General features: G+C 39.4%; 1 protein-coding gene across 2 annotated transcripts in view; it reads right to left on the reverse strand.

Moving 5' to 3' along the window:
- Window positions 1-234: 234 nt before the first annotated feature.
- The window catches only part of PKIB (cAMP-dependent protein kinase inhibitor beta), a 100,562-nt gene continuing 88,306 nt past the window's right edge, over window positions 235-12,490 (reverse strand). For both annotated transcript variants that reach the window (XM_024759049.1, XM_024759050.1), the window contains 2 exons: window positions 6,402-6,578; window positions 235-1,354 (listed from right to left, as the gene is read on the reverse strand). In XM_024759049.1, coding sequence (XP_024614817.1) covers window positions 1,287-1,354; window positions 6,402-6,570 — 237 coding nt within the window. In that variant the 5' untranslated portion in view covers window positions 6,571-6,578 and the 3' untranslated portion in view covers window positions 235-1,286. The remainder of the gene's footprint in view (window positions 1,355-6,401; window positions 6,579-12,490) is intronic.

Here is a 12,490-nt window from a genome sequence, read left to right on the forward strand (position 1 = left end):
AGAAGCAGGAGGTGTTTTATATCGCAAAGACTATTAACTTCCCTTGCTAAAATGTGCCACTGTTTTTCACCTGTTATACTACAGGAGAGAAAATGAAGAAGCCTTGTGTCAGTAAGAAGTTTCTTTAATAGTGAAAGAGTTTATTTGATTACTGTATACAGACATGGCCTAAATCAACAATCAAATAAAATATGGCATGCATATATATCTGAAAATAAAAATAAATTCATTAGATTTTCTTTAAAAATTCAGAATTCTTTGATTTTCCTAAACTGTCTAATAAATCAAAATTTACTAAAGCTTTGCTTTTGGTTTCATTCCTTTTAAAATATATACTTAAATAAATATTAAAAGCAAGTATTTTGCTATTTCTACCTACACCATTCACTAAATACTTAAGTGCTTACTATTATGTTAGCTAGTTTAGGAAAGATATAAAAATTAATGTCTGCATTCCTGAGGAAATTATCTTAGAAACAAGTCACATACACAAGAGCCCTAACAATAAGAAAGGACAGTATAAAGCAACTAGTAAAGTGTTTTGTGTAGTTCACAGTAAAGAAAAATATATGCACACATACACACACACTGAAGTTAAGGAAGATCACGAGATTCATTTAATAGGCATATTCCATATAAACTACTCATCACAAATTTTCCATTTTAAGAGTCCACATGAAAAATCAGTATGCAGAGACTAGAAGCAAAATACATCAAACAAAAACTTCCTAGAGATGTCTGAGTTGTCAAATTTTACTACCTTTCCAAATCTTTGTAAGGTTTGAGAAGAAAATGGTGCATTGTTGGATAAAAACAAACATACTTTTACTGATGCATTTTTTACTATTCTATCATTCTTTCTCACCAAACCCACAATTTCCTACAAATCCCATGAAGTTTTAAATTAATAGCGCCTGGCTCCTATTTACCAAGAAGTGGTTTACCCATCACCATAAAAATGGAATTAAAAATATATCTGGCTAAAGAAATCCAAAAGAGAACGTTGGATTTTGTTGGGTTTATTGACAATGTGTATTTAAGTGACCATGCATTCTTAACCTCTCTCTTGGGTGCAATTCGGAAGTAATCTGCCTTTTAATAACCTACACTGGACATTACGGTTGCAATCCAAGTGAGCAGTGTCACAACAAAATTATCTAGTACACACACGTTGCTTAGGGCAGCAATGTTACCATAGTTACTACCAGATCAAACATCTCAGGAAAGCAGAGCCACTAAGTCTTTCAATGTGCAGAAATTCAGCACTTTTGATACGTAATGAGCCTTCATTTTCCTTCATCTTTGGGCTTTTCCAATTGGTCTTGTGCTGTTTCTTTATCTTTCTTTTTCACATCTAAAAAAACAAATAATTTTCCATCATATAGAGAATATACTGAAATCTACTTTGTATTATATTGGAATAAAACAGCTGGTTTTTCCTTTATGCATCCTAGTCATTTTCTACTTGATTAGGACATACTTTGCCGTCAGTGCAGATGTAGAAACTACACAAAGGAAAGAGATATGGGTCTGTCTCTTAGTTACCTTTCTCTCCCATTCTCCAGACTTATGTGCCAGGCGGTCTTCAAAGGTATTATTACAATCTCCATTTATAGATTAGTTTACTGAAGCATAAACAGGTTAAGTGACTTGCCCAAAGTCACCGAGCTAGTAAGTGACAGAGCCACAGTTTGGATGCAGACTGACTGACCCTGCCCTTCCCCATCTCTCGATGTTGGATCACACTCTCTAGCTTCCTTACACTTTTTATCTCCTTTGCTCTTAGGACTTAATCGCACTTTCTACTTCCAGGAAAAAAAAGTCAAACAATCAGATCACACAAGCTCGACTTTCTGCCAACAAACCTCTAAAATCCCCTGCCGTCTCGACTTTTTCCTTCTGCCCGTGTTACAATGGAAGATGTGCTCCTCAGGACTGACTACATGAGTTGTTGGAACCCAGTGCAAAGTGAAAACACAGCACTCCTTATTCAAAAAATATGGAAAATTTCAAGGCAGCAACAGTAGAACAAAACCAAGGGCGAGCCTGTTATGAGCCCGAGGCCCTGCGCAGCTGCCCACCCAGCGCGCCCTTGTAGCTGGCCTTGGTGCTGCTCCGACTGTCCAGGTCTAATTTCTTCACAAGCCAGGATCTTATCCATTTCTGCCTCAACAGCACTCTCAGGATCATCTCTAATCCCTGCAATTCACCTGACTTTTGCTCTTTCTCCTGGCGCCGTCATTTCCTTAAGTCACTACCATCTTCAAACTAACGAAGGCCTTCTTTCCACTGCAATTCCTCCACTTACTGGCTTTTCTTTTATCCTTTAAAATATATTATATCTTTTGCTGTCAGCATTTTAAAACAAAACTATTGTTTCTACTACTTCCGCAAAATGGGTCCTGCCAAAATCATCAATGGCATCTTTGAAAAGAAATCTGATAGACCGTTCAGTTCTCCAACTTCAAGCACTATGTACCAAGCAGTGAAAAAAAAAAAAAAAAAACCAAACAAACATACATTCCAGCTCTCAGGGAACTTCTTGTGAGGAATACGGACAAGAACTAAAATAAGTAAAATGAGTGGCATGTGGGAAGTGAGAAGTGCTACAGAGGACATTAAAGATCAGGAATTGTCAAGAAGTCTTGGGGCCTGGAGGTTGCAATTTTAGATAGGGTTGGCTGGGAATGCCTCACTGAGAAGGGGGTCATGTGAGTAAAGACCTGAGGGGGTGAGAGAGTTCGCTAGCTGGGTAGCAGGGAGAAGAGCATTCCAAGAGGAGAAAACGTCAAGGTCAGAGGCAGCAACGTGCAGGAAGAACTGCAACTGGGACCATGCAGAGAAAGAAAGGATGGAAAATGGGGTTGGAGAGGAACCAAGAGACTAGATCTTTGAAGGAGAAAATGGCAGATTTCTGAACCAATTTTGAAAGTAGGGCTGACAGCATTTGGATGTCTCACAGGCCTCTTAGACGGAATATGCAGGAAGCAGATATCACTTCTCTAACCCTCAAAATTGCTTTTCTTCCATGCTGGCCCTTGTCAGTATATGGCATCACCATCTACCCTGCTGCACCAGGAATTATCCTCCATTTCTCTTCTTTATTACTTGTAGTCACCTCCACCACCTCCAATTCATCAGCAAGTCCTATGAATTCTGCCTATAAAATATATCCCAAATCCACCCACCTGCCTCCATCTTCACTGCCTCCTTTATCCTTCTCTAAGGACAAATTTGACTTGGGGGTAATTCTAGCTCTGTTACCCTGGGAACCGGATTCAGGTGGAATGTCAGCCTGGTTACTAATCATATGGTAAAAATGACCCAAATGGTAAAGTACAACTGTCCTGAGAGAAACTATATGATAACTGTAAATACCTGGTAGGAAACCATAGCACTGGGATTCTGTAAATGCCATGACACTTATAACTGAGCATGTCCCTTGCAGAGAAGTTAGGAAGCAGTGTCCAAGGACTTGTTACAAAGTATTAGCCCCCATGGGACATGGGGCTTCTAACCCGTTGCCCCCATTGGTGCAGATCTTGTCCCCTTGCACCTGAGTTCTCAGTGAGTGGTGGGGTGAAGGTGCATAGAGACTGGCCCCCAGGACTGCTTATGTGGATCGCTGCAAGGACTTCCACAGAAGGAGATGGTGTAATGCAGCCCTTCTGACCTGCTGTGTTTCTAAACCTGTATACTTCTGAGCAGACTGGCACCAGATGTGGTCTTATGAGTCTGTGGTCTTATGAGTCTGAATGTTTAATTTGGCCCCAAAACATTTCCTAATGAGGACTGCACCTCCTAACTCAACTATATCCATTATTTCTCTTCTACAATCCATTCTCCACATAACAAAGTGGATATTCAAACAGGAACATCACTCCCCTGCTGAAAACCCTCATATTTAGAATAATATCCTCTTTATTCATGCAGGTTTCTGAAGCCCTAAGAGATCTAGTCCTTGCCTCCTCTGCAGTGTCACCTCTACCACTCTCCCTCTTACCCGCTGCCTCCGAGCCATGGTGGCCAGATTTTATGCTTCTTGACACGTCCACCTTGTTCCACTCTAAGAGCTTTTTACAAGCTGCTCCTTCTGCAAAGAATGCTCTTCCCTCTGATTCTCCTGTGCCTGGACCATTCAGTTGTTATTCAAAACCTACTGCTGCCATTCAGATTTCAGTTAGGACATCTGGAATTTCTCAGTCTAAAGTAGCCACCCAGTAACTCTCTAACACAGCATCCTATTTTAATTCTCTGATAGAACGTATCACTGTTGACTTACATATTTATTTGTTTACACTCTAACTCTCCCATTGGAATATAAGATGCATAACAGTAAGAGTTTATGTCTGTCTTATTCACTACTATATGGCCGGTTTTTAGAATGGTGCCTAGCACTTGGCACTAAGTTGAATGGTGGAGCAAATGAATAGTTAGTGATGGTGCGAGGTAAGAAAGGCCCTTTGTGACATTTACAGTCTCCTACGCTGCCACCCTCTGTCACCTCTTGCTGATGTGTTACAGGGCAGCATCGTCCTCCCTACCATGGTTATCAACTTGTAAGGGATAGATTAAGATGGATTATAAACTAGGAAGATTTCAGGCAGGTTAATTTCACACACGATGCAGGATGTCTGAGATCCTAGATTTATTCCCACTTAAGAATATCAAAAAACAAAAACAAAAGAGGATTGATCTGAGAGAAACTTGCAGATCTGTCCCAGAATGTCTATTTTGAAATAACTAAAACATTGAAATCATAATGTCTGAGACAGGCCCTAGATTTTTGCTATTAGCAATCGAAAACTATTCATTTTAAATCCTTAATGTCTGTACTTAGCTAATAAAAAAAGAAGATAGACCCTAAAGCTATTTATGTATAGCTTTGTTAGAGACACATTGTTTATGCCATCTACCTACATAAACTTACTTCCTTTTTGTGTATTCTTTAACATCCGGTGTTACTATGTTGATTCACTTTTTAACATTTTGAGTTTCTTAGTTAATACCTTCAACTTTATTTCCAAATGATTTAAAGAAAAATATAAAAATAGAAACAATATTCTTTCAGGTAATGGTCTCTTCAGTGAACAAAATAAAATGAAGACACTACTAACTTTCTTACAGTGTATTTGTTCTCTTTTGCTTAACTAAATAATGTCAATAAGCATTAAGGTTTTGTGTGTGTGTGTGTAGGGACTATCAACTTTAATTAGGCCTGTTACATGAACAAGTAACTTATCTTCTCGCTAGTTGAGGAGGCTCTTCAACAGCAATATCATGCCCTGATAATCAGATTACATTTTTTAACTTAAAAGGCCAAAAACATTACACATATTTTTATTCCTCTTCTTTCATTTCCTCCATCTTTTCTTTTATCTTATGATAGTTTACATGTATGTGTATACTTTTTTACTATTACTTTAGTACCCTTTATGATACATACAATGATTTTCAGAAAAAGGTGAGGTAACCGTGGGACTCCAAGGTCTGGCCACAGTCCTTGGCCTAACAAGGATATTAAGTATTTCATAAAGATTATACCAGGAACATTTGTAATTTTACCAGGTAGAAAGTCACCTCCTGAGGCAAAGAACTAAGAGCCCTCTTCTAGGGCTCACATGAATAGGGTAGAGGTGCAGAAGCTTCCAGCTGTCTCTTGCCTCATTGCCACCAGTAATAAATTTCTACACACACACTGGAGTCCACTTTGAAGTCTAAAATGGGGTACAAAACACAGGTATGTTGGTAATGACTTGGTACTAAAACTCTCTTTAAGCTATTTGAATGTTTTTAAGTGAAGGGACTCTAAGTGTTATTATATTTATTTTCACAAGACTAAACGCTGGAAGCTTTATGAACTGTATGTAAGCAACAGGGTGAAAGACCCAAGATTTTCCTTCATTGGTCTGATAGCTCTCGTTTTTTCTGAATTCAACTTTTTCTACTGATTAAAGAATGATCAACTTTTAAAGTTCCCGTCTCTAGCTGATAATAAACCTATTCTTAGCTATGAGAAACAGAAGAGGTTGTAGAATACTACAATGAAGCAGAAGCTTCCAAAATGATTTGCCAATGGATGGCAGAAGAAAAATTACTTTATTTCTGAGAACTTCTCAAGAAATTTTGTAAGCTGTTGAAGGAACGGATTGTATATGTTCACCTTTGTATTCCCAATCATTAGCACTGTACATAACTATACACATGCAACAAATAAATAAATGCTCAGTTTCCACATTTAATCTAGGAGACAATAAGAGGAAAAGTGCACTTTTAGAAAGGCTGAAAAAAAATTTACTTAGCTTTAAACAAAAGCTGAGAAGCTTTAGTAAACAAGCTTAACTAGTTAAAGGGCAGACTGTTCCAGAGGGCAGGATGAAGAAGAGGATTTTGAGTGTTACCTTCCTTCACGGAGAGGACCTCCGGTTTGAGGGGCAACTCTGAGGTTCCACTTGTGGCAGCTGAACCCTGGATGTCTGGTAGAGCATTCCGGCGGCCTGCCCTTGCTGATGATGCAAAATTGTTGACCATTGGCTCCACATCCGTCATTTTTGATGAATCTGTCCTCATAGCAACATCTACAAATAGAATGTGCACATGAAGAAGAGGATGAGCCTAGTCCAAGGTCCACGTTCACACTGGTGGGGGTTAAAAGGCATGGCTACATCAACAACATGGAAGCTTTGAATATCTAATCATCGATCGTACCCTGCATCTATGTCTATGCTAAGGTCCTGGAGCTTCTATTTGCACTTTTGTACACTCGCTGAATAAAGCAGGAAGGCCTCAGTGTGAGCCAGATTGCTATAAATAACCTCAGAGCCAAAGGAGCCATTTGGATGCTTTAGGGTGCAGTAATCTCTTGCCTTTGATTCTGCTTTTCTATGGATGCATCAGCCAAATGAGGGCTTGGAAGGAAATGCAGACTGACTTGCTTGGCCACTCCTGTGGAGACTCTGCCTGCCAGTATTTGCTTGTAGTGCTTGCTTAGGCTGAAACCAAATCACTATAATTTGTAAGGACCAAACAAAACACGCTTTTTTCTCTTTAGAAATAAGAAATTCAACTTTATCTCAAAGGCTTTTGACCCCAGTGGCAGCTGTGTATTTCTGTCTGCTCTAGTCTCAGACCCAATTTTCAATAGACTCATGTCCGTGTTTGGGAGAGTAGAACCTGTGTTACCTTTTCTTGCCTTCAAGTGGACATGGTAATAACTAGTGCTTTTCTAAGCATCCTTTATGTTCCTAGCAATTGTCTCTCTCTATGAAAGAATTCTCAAGAGACCATTCACTATACAGCGAGGGAGGTAGCAGACATTGCTTATTCTAAAACTAGCCCTCTCTTTTATTTATTTATTTTTTTTGCGGTACGCGGGCCTCTCACTGTTGTGGCCTCTCCCGTTGAGGAGCTCAGGCTCCGGACGTGCAGGCTCGGCGGCCATGGCTCACAGGCCCAGCCGCTCCGCGGCATGTGGGATCTTCCTGGACTGGGGCACGAACCCGTGTCCCCTGCATCAGCAGGTGGACTCCCAACCGCTGCGCCACCAGGGAAGCCCTAGCCCTCTCTTTTATATGATGTTTTCTAATGAATCTTTCCTACGAAGTCAACACTGAAGAGTATCTCAAGAGCAGCAGCAAACTTTTTTTTTTTTGAGAACCCATTAAATGCTAGGCTCTCAGCTGGGCCTTGAGAGTACAGAGGAATGAGTTATTCTCCTCTTTTAGGGGACTTGTACTCTCCAAGGAGAGAAAAAAGGTTTGCATACAAGGATAGATAACATCATAACACAGAATGTGCTGAGTATCAACCAAGAGATGGAGATACTCAAGGGCTGAAATATATGAACCTTGGCCTACACGAAGCAAACCAAACTTTTCACCTCAGTTAGAAGGGAGCCCTTTCCAATCAGTTAACTACAATTCAGGAAATGCTAAAAATGAAGTGAAACAGTCACAAAGTATGGTGCATTTGATATTAGAAACACAATTCCTTTGGTCCATCGCAACCAAGAGATGAACATCAAGCTTAGTGTGGGCCTCAGGAGTAGAGTCTAGGCTACTTCCCCAGATGGTCTCATCTTTCCAGGAATCATGGACAATTTGAGAACAATGCTAGATTTTCAGACATAATTTTGGACTTCTAACTGTTGAGTATTTGCCAATTGTCTGGTATTGACAACATAAAGTAAAGAGCCCTGGACTATTAGTCAAAAAGAAAACTCCATGACAGGCTTGCAAGGTGATATTGGTTAATTTCTCCGAGTCACAGTTCCTCCCATATATAATGGATATAAACATTAGCCTGACTGATTCACAGAATTCTAGTGAAGAACAAATGAGATAAAGAACATGGAAACTCTTTGTAACTATAAAACCATATGTTTGATTACCAGCATCACTGTTCATTTCTCGCTGTTTTATTTACGCCACCACCTTCTATGTATCCCCCTTAGTCCTAACAAGAAACATCTTCCTACTGAAAGACCTCTTGAGTTTTTTAAAAGGGAAACCAGAATTTATTCAATACTACATGAACACTTTCACATCTATTATCTCAGATAAACCTCCCAATAATCCTTGTGAGGTAGTGAGAAATAACCCCCACTATATGGATGTGGTAACTGGGGCTCAGAAAGGTTAAGTGACTTATTTTAAGTTGAACAACTGCTAACCTAGTACACAAGGATGCAAATCCAGTTTCAGTTCACTCTGAAAGCAAGATGACATGGATTACCACAAAACTATCTTTCTAAATTCCGGTGATATATATAGACAGCCAAACAACAGCTACTTCAGATTCTGCCCTTCATTACTTTTTAAATAGAAAAAAATATATACAGTTAACCCTTGAATGACACCAGTTTAAACTGCACAAGCCCACTTATATGTGGATTTTTTTCAATTAACGTGTACTACAGTGCTACACAATCCACAGTTGATTGAATCCAGAGATGGGGAACTACAGATATGGAGGTTGGATTGTAAAGTTATACACAGGTTTTTGGCTGTATGGAAGTCGGTGCCCCAACCTCCATGTTGTTTAAGGGTCAACTGTATATATATGTGTGTGTGAAAAAGAAAGAGATTCCCTGTCTTTTCATAGGTATTCCTCTCTGGCTTGAATGTTTGGTTATCTGTGAGCCCCTCGCACTACTCCCCATGACACACAAATTTCAATTAGAGATCGCCTCTCTATAGGTCGTGAGGAGTACTTGACACCAGTTTGGAAACAGACCCCATTTGCAGGCCCCCATTCTGTCCCCAGCCAATTAACATCACATCAAAAGCCATGGCCATGATGAAGTGTTTATTTCTGTGAAGGATCTTCCTGTGTAATCGCAAAGAAGGTAACCATGCTAAGCTTGGAGGAGAAGCTCCACGAATACCTTGATTATTACTGTCCTGACAGTCCAAAATCGTAAAACTGAAGATAACAATAGATATAAGATTAAGATACACTCTTTAAAATACTTGAATGCTATATATTTTATGTTTAGCAAAATGGGATTTGTCAAAGGAGTACTGAGTTAGAATTTGCATACTGACAGAAAACTTCCAAAAGGTGGCCTGTAGAGTGGGCCATCAACATGGAAGAAGACATTCTGGGCTCCAAGTTTCTTCTTTGCTATTGGCTCCTATCTTGAAAGTTTTTGCTTTTGCCTTTATACTATTATTTCTGGCACAGGCTTTCTAAATGAGTCCTTTTTTGTCGATTGGTGTTAGAAAACAAGACCATCACAAGCCAAAAAGTTTGTCAACATTATACTCGTTAATTACCATTTTAAAATCAAAACAAAACTGGATATGCAGGGAGGTCAAGCAACAGGTTACTTTACTCCAGAGCTTTCCTTGGTCCTTTTCCAAGGTCCTTGGTCCTTTTCAGAGCCTGTCACTGATGCTGAGTGACCAGGATGTCAGGCTCCACCACAAGATGGATAGTTTGCCCAGCCCAGACCCACAGGGCTGTTGGGACAGGGAGCTTTCTGATCTTCCCGACAGAATGTGCCGGTGACTTAGAGACACTGGGAAGAGAGTCTGAATGCATAGGGTGATTCTTAACTGGGCTCTTTTAATCCCCTGGTAAGAAAGTTTATTGCAGCACTAGAAATAATCTGGAAGTCCATCAGGAAAGGAATGATTGAATAAACTATATTATATTATGGAATTTTATATGGCTCTTAAAAAGAATGTGTTAGATCCAGTCAGATCTACTTACTGAGATATGTTCTTGACACACTGTGAAATAAAGCAAGTTTAAAAAGAAATATTTACAGCATGAGGGGAAAGGAGAAAAAGTAATGAATGTAATGTAATCTCAACTTTGCAAAAAGAATAAAAATTCTAGTTTGGAATTTAAGAGAGAACAAGGAGAATACTAACCACTGTTGGTATATCCTTATATATTTTACCTTGTAATAATGTGTTAAAATAATATATAAAGGACTTGAAACACATTCACCTGGCAAAATTATGAAAAACACCGAATGTCTCTAAAGTAACATTTTGATAATTTTACCCAAAATAGTATATCTTCAAGTGAAAGTCTCTCACTACCCCAACTAGCCATCCTACTTGTCTATTGTTATTATCCTATGCAACACTGATTGCGTATGCAGTAAATATATATACACACATATTTTATATATATATACATATACATACATACATATAAAGTAGAGAGAGTTGCTCTCTTCAATGCTTTGTGACATTTAAAAAAATATATAACCCATAGAAAGATGAGGAAACACTACGAAGAGAAACAAAAGAGATTAACTTCCATGTTCTTTCAATTTTCTGGGCTTAAAGCTAATTGTGCCTGTGTTTGCTAACCAAGGCAGCTGACTCACTGGCAACTCTTCCTCTTTTTCGTCTACAGAATTAGCAGTGGAATTTGTATGAGTTCTGCTTTGTCAACTGTGGCTGCTTACAGGAGCTGAAACCATTTGGACATTGGGAGATTTCAAAGAAGTCCTTGCATGGCCCATGGCAAGGTAATGTGATTTACAAATGCCTGGGACACACTTTCTTCTCTACGGAAAATACACAGTTTTCAGGATGCCTTAACAAAATTCCATTACACAGCCACATATACACACATGCCAGGATCTTTGCAGTCTCCAAAATATGAAAATGCAACACCAGCATAGCTGAAGAAGACAAAGACATTCAAGCTAAATGGAGCACTGCAGGAATATATATATTTATATATAAAGAAAGCACTAGTCAGCTTCCAGTGGGCTAAACATTTCCTGCTAGGAGTATGTTATAGTATGTTATAAGCATAATTATAAACAAACAGAAATTTTTGCAACCTCTTTCCCTTTCAACTGACACAGGCCATCTTCTTAGCTCACACTCATTCTTTTCTCCAAGTTCATTATTGAAGCCCAGCCCACAAAGAGGCGGATACCTTTTTTTCTAATCTCTGCATCCATGTCAGTCACGTCATCCACCTCAGTGAAACCACTACTCATTCTGCATGTAGGACTTGGAATAAACTCTTTACCCTCTAAATCAGTTCTCTGAAGTATGAGTCAGGCTATCTGAGAAAACATTTAAAGTAAACAAACAAAGGAAGAACATGTATTTTGGAAAGTCAGTGCTTTTCTGGTCCAAAGACAGAAAGAGAGGGAGGGAGACACACACCGGTCTCAGCTGATAACCAAATATATCATCTGTCTCTCCCCAGCTTTCAAAATCTTAATACCTTATGCTAGATTTCTCTGGTTTGATTTTCTGTTTCGGAATATGCAAACCTCTTCCAAACAAGGCAAAAGAACTATAACAGTTGCTTTTTAATGTGGACCAACGAACACAGATAATTATTTATTCATCCAGTCAACATTTATCAAGCTCCTGCTAAATTATTACGTGCCAGGCCCTGTGCTAGGCTCACAAGCTACAGAAAGGAACCCATAGTCTGGTGAAATCAAACACATTCTGGTCTTTTCAGTTACCTTTCTTGATCTTAAATCTTATTCTTTGGAAATAAAGTAAAAGTATCCACCTCTACGGGCTTCCCTGGCGGCACAGTGGTTGAGAGCCCGCCTACTGATGCAGGGGACACGGGTTCGTGCCCCGGTCCGGGAAGATCCCATATGCCGCGGAGCGGCTGGGCCCGTGAACCATGGCACTGAGTCTGCGCGTCTAGAGCCTGTGCTCCGCAACGGGAGAGGCCGCAGCAGTGAGAGGCCCGTGTACCGCAAAAAAAAAAAACAGTATCCACCTCTAAAATGTGAATCCTTTAATGTAGCTCCTACTCAACTCAGTATCAAGACAATTTTAGGCTAAACAGAGTTTACATGGAATGTATACATGTATAGAAATTGTTTTTTTTTTAACTTAGAGACCTTTCCCTTTTTAAAAATTCCTCCAAATTTCTGTGCCTCAAGTACAAGCCAAAGGGAATCCTAACTTTTGCCTGTTGACACACGTTTTTTTTCCCGTGCTTAGGTTCTTGCTTGCTAATATTACAGATTCTTCCAACACAT

This window comes from Neophocaena asiaeorientalis, unplaced genomic scaffold (genome assembly GCF_003031525.2).
Source record: "Neophocaena asiaeorientalis asiaeorientalis breed wild unplaced genomic scaffold, Neophocaena_asiaeorientalis_V1.1 scaffold5, whole genome shotgun sequence".
NCBI classification, from domain to species: domain Eukaryota; kingdom Metazoa; phylum Chordata; class Mammalia; order Artiodactyla; family Phocoenidae; genus Neophocaena; species Neophocaena asiaeorientalis.